Source organism: Fukomys damarensis, unplaced genomic scaffold, assembly GCF_012274545.1.
Source record: "Fukomys damarensis isolate Sample0158 unplaced genomic scaffold, DMR_v1.0_HiC HiC_scaffold_32, whole genome shotgun sequence".
Taxonomy (NCBI): domain Eukaryota; kingdom Metazoa; phylum Chordata; class Mammalia; order Rodentia; family Bathyergidae; genus Fukomys; species Fukomys damarensis.
In genome coordinates, this window is record NW_022900944.1 from 12,646,124 (window position 1) to 12,659,663 (window position 13,540).

Here is a 13,540-nt window from a genome sequence, read left to right on the forward strand (position 1 = left end):
AAAAAAAAAAAACCCCAACAGCAACAGAAAGACAACCAGCTCTACCAATTTAACATGTTTCACAAGCATTTCTACATTCCTAAAATGTGGATGACATTAGTAACTACCTCACAAGCAAAGGATATGGTTTTAATGATGTAAGAGTTCCTTTGTGTTTTGTTTTGTTTTGTTTTTCATTGAGTTTATTGATAATTTTTAAGTATACAGTATAATTACATTCATTATTGGGATCTTGTACCTTTGCATGACAGATCTTGGTTATCATTTTTTCCCATACTCCTGCCCTCCCTTCAATCCCTGCCCCCGCACCTATTTACAAAGACTTTGTTTCCATTTTTTCCTTTTCTCATATTTTCTTTCCCCTTATTTCCTTTCCCCTACCCTTCCCACTTTCCCTACACCTTTAGACATTTTGTTCCTATTTCACATTGTCAATTAGACAATTTGGATCTTATTTACATGTATAGTTTTTCACACCAGAGAAACTATTTGGTATTTACAGATGTATGTCTTATTTATTTCACTTAAGAGTATGGCCTCAATATGCATCCATTTTCCTATGAATGACTCTAGTTTCTCAATCTTTATGGCTGAGTAGTACTCCATTTTATAGAAAAATTACAACTTCTTTATCCAGTCTCCAACTGATGGGCAATTGGGCTGTTTCCAAGTTTTAGCTATTACAAACTGTGCAGCTATAAACACGGGTGCGCATATAACACTGTGGTATGATTCTTTTAATTCTTTTGGAAAGATACCCAGCAGAGGGATGGCTGGGTCAAACGGAACCTCTAATCCCAGCTCTCTGAGCTTTCTCCATATTGATTTCCACAGGGGTTGCACCAGTCTACATTCCCACCAAAAATGGAGAAGGTTTCCTTTCCCCCCACAACCCCGCCAACATTTGTTATTGTTTGATTTCTTGATAGCAGCCATTGTTTCTGGGGTGAGGTGGAATTGCAGTTTTGTTTTCATCTGCATCTCTCAAATGACCAGTGATGTGAAACATTTTTTCATATATTTACTTGCTGCTTTTACTTCTTTGTCTGAGAAACGTCTGTTCATTTCAGATGCCCATTTTTGAATCGGATCTTTATATTTGGGGGGCCTGATTTTTTTTAGTTCTTTATATATTCTAGATAATAGTCCTTTGTCTGAGGAATGATGTAAGAGTTCCTTTGGAGCAAAGTTTCTATTTCAGCTAAAATTATGTTTTCAGTGAGCAAATACAGTAATAGGTGCTCAATAAATCTAGAGAATAAATAACCTTAAAAATAAACCTGAAAGATATAATGCACAGTGCTACTGGGCCACATTTAATTGTTTCTTTGCACTGTGTAGGCTAACACAGTAGGGTTATTCCTCTTTGCTTTTTTGTTTTGTTATTTTGGTACTGGGGATAAAACTCAGGCCCTTGTGCTTGCAAGGCAGGTGGCGGAGTGTTATCCCTCTTTGTACCCATCCACAGTATCTTACCCACATCTTATGCAGACTTGAGAATAAAAACTTCAGGTCCTTTGTGAAATGCTGTTATAATTTGGGTTAGATTTTGTATCTTAAAATCTCTAGATGTAGGGCCAGGGATGTAACTCAGTAGTTCCACCACCTGCCTTGCAAGCGTAAGGTCCTAAATTCAATCCCTCGTACCAATCAATCAACCAATAAATATCCCTAAATATATTGGCCAAAGATAGACTCACTCGTAAAGCTATATGATGTGAGAGCAAGAACTATTCCTATTTTATGTACCACTAATTCTCAACAGCAATATTTGCCTAACATAGAGTAGCCATCAAAAAGCATGTGCAAAGGCCCTGTGACCAGAAGAACTACAAGCAAAAGGGACAGTTGAGAAGTTTAAAGTGGCTGATAGGCAAAGATCAGAGTGCCATGTCCATTAAGATTACAAAAACAGAAAGGGCCCGGATAATGCAAATCTTTCAGGACAAGTAAAGTTTTGTCTTTATCCTAAAAGCAACGAAAGGCCAGAGAAGATTTTTAAGCAGGTGGTAAGCACAGTAAGGAGTTAAGAAAGGAACAAAATTCGGTTTGAATGTTGAAAAAAATCACTTTATTTATGGCAGATAAGAAACTGGTTGTTGGGGAAAGTAACAGTCCATTGCAGACACAATGCTAGTTTGGCCAAAGGTACTGGAAATGAAAAAAGTGAACAGACTCTCAATACATTCAGACAAATCAACAGAGCACAACTTCAGGAATGGGGGAAAAGGAAAACACTCAATTCTCTTGCCTCAATGATTCATCTGTGCAATAGGGCTGTTCATATGTCATCCATATAATACATCTTACAATCTGCTGTGATAACAATATGAAATAATACAAATATGCATCTAACGCGGGTGTCTGACACAATAAATGCTGGAAATAAATAAATAAATCTCTTTTGTCGTTATGGTCATCACTTACATTGGCAGCTAGCAGAGCTGAACGGCAAAGGCAGAGAACAAGAATATAGTAAAGACTCTTCACTGTGCTGAAGACTGAGACTGTTATCAACTGGTCACTGAGACAATTATTCCAAATAGAAATACCTGACCCCAGCAATATTTCATCTAAGCAGATCTCAATCCTTAGAGTCCTTTATGAAACGAGAAAGCCCAGCTAGTATGACCACACACGTAAAAGCCCAGTAAACTGAGGCACAAAGGTGGACACAAACTTTACTAATAGGTGAAAAAGCAGGCCAAGGAGAGAGGTGTCATGAGTTTCACTTCTGAGCTGCTCCAATAGGACTCAGCCTACATCCTGAGCAACACAAATTTGCAGCACATACACACTTGAGTCTCCAGGTCTCTCGCAGACAAGGCCATGTCATCCCTTGACTCAACTCGGTGCATCCGTTCACCATCAAGACAGGCCCTTCCGGTTTCCTGCGATCAACTCCCGGAGCTCGAAGAACTCCGACCTCAAAATGTTCAACATACCTTAGCTTCGCGCTCCTGTTCCTCAGCCGTCAGAGTGCGCTTCATGCTGCCACTAAAATCGCCTTCGCCAAAAGGAGCCGCGTAAATTCTTCGTCTGGACCCCGCCCCCTGTGTGTAGTTCTCTCATCGCTCTGCTCCAGCCCCGCGCCATTATGCCTCAGAGCCTCGAGGACTACCATTCCCAAGATGCACAGCGAGACACCGGAAAGCGCCTCGGGCTTGAGAGCCTGAGACTTTCCCAAGTCCCACAGCAGTGCGAGCGTAGTCCACTGTGCGGCGAGCAGATAGCCTAGCGCTCAAGGAGAACTACATTTCCCAAGGAGCAATGGGTTCGGCCATGTTTCTCCCATGCTCCTCTCGGCCAGCCGACACACATGCGGTCGGCGCCATAGCAACGGTAGCTAATTTGAGGCCGGGGTTGAGCGGCGGTGAGTATTTTGGGGAAAGATGGGGGTGAATGGAGGTTGGCCGGCCCTCCTGCTGCAGCATGCGCCAGGCCGGTGGAGTCCGCTCTGCACCTGAATAAGCTCTTGGCGTTCTTGCGTGAAAAGCAGCCTCACCCGTTCTCAGGCCTGCGTCACCGCCCTCCCTTTTCCCCACGCCCTAGACTGATTTGAAATAAACCCCAACCATAAACCATAACTTATGAGAGTTGGCATCCCTAACCAGATCCTTCAGTAGGTGACAGACACAACTTAGTCATTTTGATTGGTAGATCCTCAGTCTGCCTAGTTACCTGTTCTTACCTAATTATCGTCTACTAGCTGAAACCTGTCAGTGCCTTAAAAAGCAAAGACTTTGTTTACCATTTTATTTTCAGTTTCTTGTGTTCATTTACTCATTAAATAGTAACGTTTCTGCTCTTCGTGTAGCAGACAGTTTCCGACCAACTCTGAACAAGACCAATATCCATCTCATGATGTTTATACTTTATTAATGGAAGCAATAAGCTAGTTAATAAATGAGCTAATTTTAGATAGAGGCCATTGCTATAAAAGAAACCGTGAAGAAATTAGTAAGAAGGCTGTTGTAACATAGGATGGTCAGGAAAAGCCTTTTGAGCTAAACTCCAAAGAGTGAGGATCTGTCAATGCCAAAGATGGCCTTGAAGAAAGAGCAAGGAGGGAGATGGTTTTAGGCACTGCCCTGTTGCACAGGGTGTCTCAGCCTCTACACTATCAACAGTTTGGGCCAGATAATTAATTGTCATAGATTGTACAAACTGTAGGAGGTTTATTCTCATTCCTGTCATCTGTGCATAGGTGCCAGTAACACTTCCCCTTTCCATTCAGACAACCAAAATATCCCCAGAAAACTAATTCCTAGGTGAATAGCCTTGGGTAAGTTACCTGTGTCTCGGCTTCGTTTGTAAAGCAGGAATCATTTGAGTAACAATTTCACAAGGATATTGTAAGGTTATTTAATTAACTCATATTAATGAATTAAGTACAGCACTTACAATTGCCCGTTGAAAACATAGAAAACATTCAGTAAGTCTTTGGCCATACCACTTTGAACGTGCCGCATCTCAACATAAAATACTCACTAAATGTTAACATGATCATTGTCATTATTATAAAATAAACCTAGACACTAATGGAAAAAGCAATCATTTTCACAGGTGACCTGTTTTTAAACTTGATAATTTGAATCTTAAAATTGACCTTTTCAGTAGTATTATTTCCAAAAGGAGTAGTCAATCTCCCAGGCTCTCTCCCATCATACACATGTATATACACAATTTTGTAAATGATCTCTGGATTTTCAGATCCTAATTCCTTTCATCTAGTCAAACATCTAGTGAATACCTGCTCTCTGAATGCATCAAACCCTGCCAACCTCCAAGAATCCACAGGTTTAATAACAAACTTCTGGTTTTCTTGGTCTTCACCTTCTAGGACCAACATTCTAGAACTTGAGAGCCTCTGCCTTAGAGTGTCTTCATTAGCAGTTTGCATTTCACATTTTAGGTAGATGGAAATTAAAATATAAAATTTTATATGTATTATTGCATACTGAACATTATGTAGACCATATCCATGTACAAATAGATTTACTGTGGTGCATCTCTATAAAAAATAGAAACTAAAATTACTACAATTACCTGGACAGCTTTTATATTGAGGTAAGTAACCCCTGGGACCTAGGCATTATAGTGACAAAAGCAGGACGCATTAAAAACAAAACCAGTTGGCCAGTTTATGAAATCTTTTTCATAAACTTGAAACTACCTACTCATTTGTGCATCAAGCAAATAATTTTCCAGTACTCTTGACAATCCAGGCACATGCACTAAATGGTCTTAATTTACCATCTCACTTTTAAGAAAACTCCTTGAGCTAGATATTATTTGCCCCATCTTTTAAATTAAGGAATTAAAATTCAAAGAGGTTTTATGACATTACCAGCTGTAAAATGATAGGACAATGATTTGAATCAAATTTCTGACTTTTCCCAAGATACCTGCTGGCTTTGTGGAGAAGAGGAGGGTGGAAAGGAAGTACTGTATTTTTTAAATTTGAAATAGTTTGTTTTGTTTCAGATAGAGGAATAAGAGAAAAGGAAGAATGATAATCTTACCTCATTTTCTAAGCAAACTATAGGAAATACACTCTTGAAAGAAACACCATCTCCATGAATGAATGTAGTATTACTTTTACAATAGAAGCTTTCATCTTCTTCAAGCAGCATATGTAGACTATGAGATGTCCATTATAGTTTCATTTTATTTGGTTCATGCCATTTCACAGTTAATGTAGTAACTTGGAAAGAGTTTATTTGAGTTTTCCTTTCTCCACAGATCTAGGCCATGTCTGGTCCAGCTGATGAGACTGCAGGAGATCTGCCTGTGAAAGATATAGGTCTAAACCTCTTTGGAGTGGGAGCGTTACAAGGTACAGCCAGCTGTTATTTATTATAGTCATGAACTTTGATCTGTGATTTCTTTAATTTAAAGTATTTCTGATATTCGTACAAACCAAACTATTTAAGTAACTATATAGCTCTTGATTGGACTAAACAAGATGGAAAGTTAGAACACATATGGTATTTTACTGCATGCATCAGTTATCAACAGCTCATAGCAAATGCAAGATCCTCCTCTGTTCTGATAAAGAATTGTTCTAAATCATCTTTTAAAATTCCACACATCAGTAGAAACTACATAGAATGTATCAAGCCTCCAACTGAATTTCCTGGTTTAAATCACATTGACCATTGAAACATTTCTTTGTGTTTAAATTTTATATGGGAGGAAATGCCTTATTTTTAAAATTTGTCTTTCATGTAGAGAATCTCACAATGGCTTGTTTATGCAAGTGATAGTGACTTTTTTTTAATATACATTAAAGGTTTTCTTTATTCTTTTATCTCTTAGTGGCTGCTGTAGAGCTAAAGAGCACTTTCAACAAAAGAAAAGCTCTGCTTTAAAGGACAGTTTAGAATAGAGAGCTCTGTTTATGTTTGTGTGAACAAACAGTACCTCAGCCATACTCTCATGCCGCCACTTTTTGCCATTAAAAGGCTGGGGATTTAAAATACATGCCAATTAGAAATCATCGTTAGAATTAGTATAAGTAGCCACATTGATCAATATATTTATTTGTTCATTAAAACATAAATTCTACTATGCAGATTTTATTGTACAAAGTAAAAAGTATTTATAAACTTGGCTTTAGATTTTTGAAAGAGTATCGAGTATTCAAATACAAGTAAATTTTAAATATGCCAAGCTATTTATTAGATTTTGTTATTGAGTTCAATTGTTGTCCTCAAGAACCACCATAGGACTTTACTCTCTGTCAGTTTGTTCTTTGTTTTTATTGGAGGACTACTGAAAATTGGTGTATTTCCCAATAATATGAAAATACCGAATTTAAGTATGTGTAAAAAGATGCATGCTAAAAGGGTATAAAAGACCTTTAAAAACATATAAAGTAGCTTAAAGAAAAATAATCATCAAGCTTTCAGTTAAGAGGTTTTAAATTTTAGTATTTTTCTGGAGGGTTGTCTTATAAATCTTACTGTTTATTTTCTATAAACTAATATGCATAGGTCAGAAAAAACGTCTTAATCAATTTGGGTCACCAAATTATTCTAACTCTTTATAAAGGATGAATGTTTTTGGATTCTTTCTTTCTTTCTTTCTTGAATTACTCAGGATTGAACCCACAGCCTCAGGCATCTTAGTCAAGCTCTCTGCCGCTTAGGTACACTGACTTCAGACTTTAGTTTTTACAACAGTCACCATATATATTGGAAAGTCCATTGAATCAGAGCTCTACCTTATATTCTGAATGATTACTTAAATAAATTTTTCAGTAAATACTATTAATGCATAAATCCCAGATACTGTATATAAAGTATTAATCACAAAGATTTTTATTCTTGCCTCAATTCATTGATGTAAATAATATTTAATATTTGCTAAAGCAATCTTAATTTTAGATCACCAAAGAGTAAAATCTGAGTGCATCAGATTATTTTATTAACAGCAGTTATCATTTTTAGAGATTATTCTAAGTAATCCTACAATTAATTACCTTTTCATTTTTGCAGAAACTTCAACAACACAGACAATGAAGTCTCACCGGGCAGTATCACGTGTCAGTCGTGAGGAACTGGAAGACAGATTTTTGCGTTTGCATGAGGAGAACATTTTACTTAAACAGCATGCCCGCAAGCAAGAGGACAAAATTAAAAGGTTATGATAAAAAGCTTTTAGCTTTTTTTCTTGATTCTGTAACATTTGGAGGATATGCTTCTTTATAAACTTAATTGAAAATCCCACCTTCAATCTTTTATGGGACAGGCAGGTTGTAAATATATAGAATTTTTAAAAATGGAAAATTTTGTAAAGTAGACTAATAAACCAAAAAGATTGTGAATGTTTATTATGTCTGAAGTTATTTAAAGAAAAGAACTAATCATGAAGAATGCCATGTGTATATCAGACCTCTAAATAACTTTTGGCTTAACATTTATAGTTTAATAAATAAGTGGCCAAAGCATCTGTTTCTTAAATGTAATAATTTTAAAATGAAAGTTTCAAAAAATAATTGACTATTCCAACTTGTTAGAATACATGTTTCCTTAAATTTTGGAATTTATTTACTATTGGAAACATAACTGTCTTGTTTTGTTTTGTTAAGATAGGATTTCACTATGTAGTTCAGGCTGGTCTTGAACTCACTGTGAATCCCAATCTGGTCTCAGATTCACAGCAATCTTCCTGCCTCAGCCTCCCAAGTGCTAAGATTACAGCCATGTGCCACCAGTCCTGGTTGAAAACATCACTTTAATTTCTGGAATTTATTTAACTTTGCTTGGGTCAGTCTGGATTCTGTTTTTATTTCAAAGGGTCTTTACTGTTTCTGAAAAAAAAAATTACCACTGTTCTTCTGGATGTATAGCTTTAAAAACACACAAGTGTATTCGCATTTGTAAGCATGAACAAGTCTCTTCATATTCATGTTCTAGAAAAGGTGAGATAGTCTTTGAAGAAAGAAGATAGGGTTTTTTCTGCTTTGAGTTCTTCTAAAGAAGTGATTCCAATGCACTTTTTACTCTGTGGACTTTGTTTTAACAGTCTGCTGATCTGTTGAGTTCAGCCCTATGAGCTGATGTGGGGGGGTCACAAAAAATAGCCATTTTCATGATTGGACTGAATTCCTTTCTCACCAACAGTACATCCGCGTCAACTATGCAGAATGAGGCATGTATTATGTGACCACTAAACAGTTTTTTTTTTTTCTTTGTAAGCCTAATTAGTCAGTAAAAGAATTAACAACTTTAACCTCATTAGTAATTTGTCCTAGCCAAAAAATAATAAACAACTTAAGAATGAGCTATGTAGTGGGAAAAGAACTGGGCAAGGAGTCAAGTTGTTTGTATGTGTCCTAGTACCTCTCTACCACTAACTGTATTCAAGCCAATGAACTTCCTGGGATTTTATTTATTCAGCTATGAGAATAGCAATCCCTTGAACACTTTGATCCAGAGCTCTGAATTCCTTCTCAGTCTTAACACACCACTGACAGTGACCTACATACATGTGTAGAACTGTCTTTAAATTTATTCCTAAGATGTAATTAACATCACTTTCTTTTATAAATGTAGATTGTATAAACCACCACTTTTAAGTACTCAACCTTTATCAGGTCACTTATGATTCATTAATTATATAAAATACTCAAATGGAAAATATTTTTATTACTGGGCAAAAACAGATTGAATCTTACTTTTCCTAACAGTTTATTTGAATGCTTTGTGATGAATTTAAAGACAATATTAATGTGTTTGTCTTGCCCTGAAAATTAGGGTTATTTCTCTTTGTTTAGATATTGACTACCTTCTCATATTAAATCTGTACCCTTGTTTTGAATTTAATCTATATTTCTGTGTGGTAGTCTCTCTGTAACAAAAGATTATACTATGAGACTCACCTATCTCATTTGGATCAGTACCTTATTTTTATGAGTAGTACAATGGGAGAGGCTCAGTACCTCACTAAATAGCAAGGTAGAACATGGCTTTGTTGAACTATAATACCTGGCCAGATTTCCCAGTGATATATCATTCTCTGGATTAGGTGGAAAAGGAACTAATCCATTGATTATTTTACTGGAATGTTTGTAGTACCCTTGGATCTTGGTTTTTATTATCCTATATCCTTTATAAAGCATGCTTAATGGATGTGCCTCGAGGGAAAGAGAAAACAATCTTAACTGATTATGTTATGCATAGCTCTCCCCAGTACCACATGCTGTAGGCTGAGTAGCCAAAAGTGTAGATAGACGTGTATTACTACCGCATTTACAGAGGACTCTGCTTATGGCGAAAAGAAAAAAAAAGAAAAGAAAAAAATGTTCTATGACATCCCAAAGCTATTAAGGATTTTTTTGTTTCACTTTTGTTCCCTTAAGTAAAAGCTTCTGCCCATAACCATGCTGAAATACAGCAAACCCCATTTAAAGAAAAATGAAGTGTGTTTTTATTTTCAATCTCCTGTCTGAGTCTTTATAAAAATAGATTCACTATAAACTAGAATCAGCTATTGAAGATGTGCGACCGATTTTGTAAAGTATTGAACTTGTGTCTCTCATCAAAGCCACCTTTTCTTTCTTGTCCTGCCAAGATTTTTCCACTCATTGTCAGGCATGTTTTCTGTGCGTGTATATTACATCACCCCCATGTGCCCTTTGTGTCTTTTGTTCTGTCTAACCAGTTTTTATCAAAACTTGAAAAACTCAAAGGTATAATAAACTCCTGAGGTTTCAGAAGCACTCTTTATTTCTAAATTTTAAAGTAGCATTAAAACAATACTAATACTTGTATCTAATTATTTTCTATCATTAAATATTTGTTTCTTCAGCAGTAAGCAATGTTTAATAGCACATTTTGTTTTCTTTCAAAAGTTTCATTTGTACTTTACATGTGTGCAGTATGCATTCTAACAATTTTATATTTATGATTTGTCTTACTCCTACAGAAACTGAAAACTATATATTACCTAGATGCTGTGTAGTCTTAATACACTTTTCAAAAGTTTTAACATACTGTGGATTGCAGATATAACCCACCACATCCACAATCTGTAACTATATTTAAGAGCATATAGCATTCCTATATAAGGTCATGCGTTAAAAACTGCACTTCAGTAACATATGGAGTAAATATGTGTCCTCTTTTTACTAACCTTAAATGATAAGCCTTAGGAAACTGTTATTTGTCAGTGCTATAAAGCAGATTGTTGCCCAGTGGTTTCAATTATCATCAAAGGATTCTTCACAGGCAGTAATAGTTACATCAAAACCTGAAATTTATTATTCAGGTTCTGCACTGAAGTCTTCACAGTGATTATGTTCCTTTCAACAGAATGCATTTTATGCTGACTTCTCACATTCCTTTTCATCTTTTTATTATTCCCCTAGAATGGCCACCAAGTTAATACGGCTAGTTAATGACAAGAAAAGATATGAGCAGGTTGGTGGCGGCCCCAAGCGGCTGGGACGAGATGTGGAAATGGAAGAAATGATTGAGCAGCTGCAAGAGAAAGTTCATGAGCTTGAAAGACAAAATGAAGTCCTCAAAAACAGACTAATTTCAGCTAAACAGCAACTTCAAATCCAGGGTTACAGGCAAACTCCATACAATTATGTACAATCTCGCATTAACACTGGGCGTAGAAAAACGAATGAAAATGCAGGCTTACAGGAATGTTCCAAGAAAGGTAAAACAAGGGTTACATCAAACCCTAAATTTAAGTCTTATATAGTTTTACACAGACACAATTTTCTTTCCATAATTTCCATATTTTAAGTGTCTCAAAAAGATATAAAAATCATTTTTAGCTTGCTTTCTGATAAAATCATAATAAGAATTAGTAGATTGGGCTGGGAATCTGGCAGAGTGGTAGAGAGACCCTACCTAACATGCCTGAGGCCCTGTGTTCAATCCCAGCATTGGGGAGAAAAAAAGATCACTAGCTTATTGTCAGATTTGTTTTCTAAACCATAACTATTCATGCTGATATGAGACAAGGAGAACTAAGTAAAATTGGAGCTGAGCTGAATTTGAGTTCGTTTTTATATTACAGATGGAAATCACGTTGATTAAGGCAAACCAGAAGACCATCTAGTTTGTTTATATACAATCATACCTATTTTGGAAGGGCACATTTAAGTTCTTCACCCAGAGACCTAGAAAATTTGAAAAATGGTTGCAGTCTTTCCCATTATGTGGAGACAGCATGACAATGGGGTGTTTAAATAGCCAAGGTTTTTAAAAAGTTGAGTACTTGCTCTTCCGCTTAATAACTTGTGTCCTTGGGTAAGTCCCCTAATATTTGGGGACCTTAGTTATTCTTACATACAAAAAAAATATTGAAGCAAGTCACCAGAAGTTCTCTTCCATGTAGAAATAATCATAGTTGAATCACTTTCTTCATTTTAAAAACATAACCTACAGCCTACCCCAGTTACAAAGCAAGTAAATTGCACATACAGAACTCAATATCAAATCTATATATTTGTAATAAAAACCCTCAGTTCTTTCAACCCATAGACAAACCTTATAATACTGAAACTAAAAGTAAATATTTTAAAATTTTAAATTTTCAACTACTGGGGAAGAAATATTAACTAATTGATTTTTGTTTGGAATATACCATGTAAAGATCAAACACCTTTAGAAATATAAAATAAAATCATGTAAAACTTTAGTTTCAATTCATTAAGAAAGAAAAGGATGCCATATGAACAGAAGGGGCGAAAAATTTGTTTTCATTTTCTTTCCAAACCAAACTGTTAACACTATCTGTTCCCTAGATAGAGATCCTTTGAAGTCAATAAGGCCTCCACACAGGCAGGAGGCAGCTGCAGGATGAAAGGGCTTGACTGTTCCTAGCTATGTGGGATTGCAGTAGACTGTGAATAGAACCAAAGTAAGCATAATGAAATGTAAATCACAAAATACTTTCAGCCATTAACTTTTTTAATATGGAAGAGAACATTTGACCTCTCAACCTCATTTTCCCCATCTAAACATCAACTGATAATACCAGATAAGAGGTCAGGATGTTGTAGCTCCATAATATAGTTTTAATTTAATAAATCAGTTCTCTGGAACTTACTTTCGCATTCTGAGGACATAAGTAGACAAGGTGATCACTGAGCTCTGTAAAGTCTTTTCTAATGAATAAAAATAATTCCTAAATTTTAGACTAAAATGGCAAGCAAATCAAATGTATAAATTGCATTTAAATAGAAGTGATGTATGAAGCTTCTGCCTACAGTTAAAAAAAAAAAGTAGAAGCCATAGAGCAGCAGTCTTTAAACATACTCCAAGCATTCTTGGAGGTTGAGGCAGAAGCATCACAAGTTTGAGTTCAACCTGGGCAACTTAGTGAGACCCTGTGTCAAAAATAAAAATTTTTTTAAATTTAAAAGTGACTACAAAGCTCCTTCCTTCGTGCTCTTAGTGATTCCTACCTTTTCACTTCATAGAGTCTAAGACATGGAAGTTGCACAAAGCTAAACAGTACTGGAAACTTTCTTAATCAGTGTATTTCTGAGTGAACCTGGGCAAGATGACCAAAGATGATATCCTAGTAATCTTCGTAGACTCTTCAGGACTGCTCTTGAGGTTGGGACTTTGACTAGGGGAGCAGCTTTGGCCTGAGGGAGCTGGGTGAGAACCCCAAACCCTCTCCAACCACAGGGAGCCTTTACATCCAAGCTGCTATACAGATACTTTTGTTTTCTATTTGTACCATGGGATAAAGAACGCAAAGCACTAGCTTAGGTGTGATTGATGTTACATAGACCTATTTCCCATTCGAGTGTATATGCTTTAAAATATAACTGTTAGTGAATCTCCGTAAGACTATTTAAGGTATGTCTTGAGTACTTTTAATTCTGCTAATATTAGGTTCAGGGATTTAGCTCAGTGGTTCCAGCACCTGCCTCACAAATGCAAGGACCTGAGTTCAATCCCTGGTACCCCCCCCAAAAAAAATTCTTCTAATATTAGATTTTTCAATGACTGATATAGGAAGAGGCTTAAGAATTAGCATTACTTCCAGAACAAATAATTGG

General features: G+C 36.2%; 2 protein-coding genes across 5 annotated transcripts in view; one reads left to right on the forward strand and one right to left on the reverse strand.

The window, feature by feature from the left end:
- Window positions 1–3,122, reverse strand: part of Fto (FTO alpha-ketoglutarate dependent dioxygenase) — a 391,986-nt gene extending 388,864 nt beyond the window's left edge. The window contains exon 1 of the mRNA XM_010629684.3: window positions 2,946–3,122. Coding sequence (XP_010627986.1) covers window positions 2,946–2,990 — 45 coding nt within the window. The 5' untranslated portion in view covers window positions 2,991–3,122. The remainder of the gene's footprint in view (window positions 1–2,945) is intronic.
- A 165-nt stretch (window positions 3,123–3,287) lies between these two features.
- Rpgrip1l (RPGRIP1 like) overlaps window positions 3,288–13,540 on the forward strand; it is a 93,161-nt gene continuing 82,908 nt past the window's right edge. For 3 of the 4 annotated variants that reach the window (XM_033757941.1, XM_010629710.3, XM_010629703.3), the window contains exons 1-4: window positions 3,289–3,373; window positions 5,746–5,839; window positions 7,503–7,647; window positions 10,877–11,175. In XM_033757941.1, coding sequence (XP_033613832.1) covers window positions 5,755–5,839; window positions 7,503–7,647; window positions 10,877–11,175 — 529 coding nt within the window. In that variant the 5' untranslated portion in view covers window positions 3,289–3,373; window positions 5,746–5,754. Of the gene's footprint in view, window positions 3,374–5,745; window positions 5,840–7,502; window positions 7,648–10,876; window positions 11,176–13,540 lie in introns of all 4 variants that reach the window. The other variant, XM_010629716.2, reaches the window with a different exon arrangement.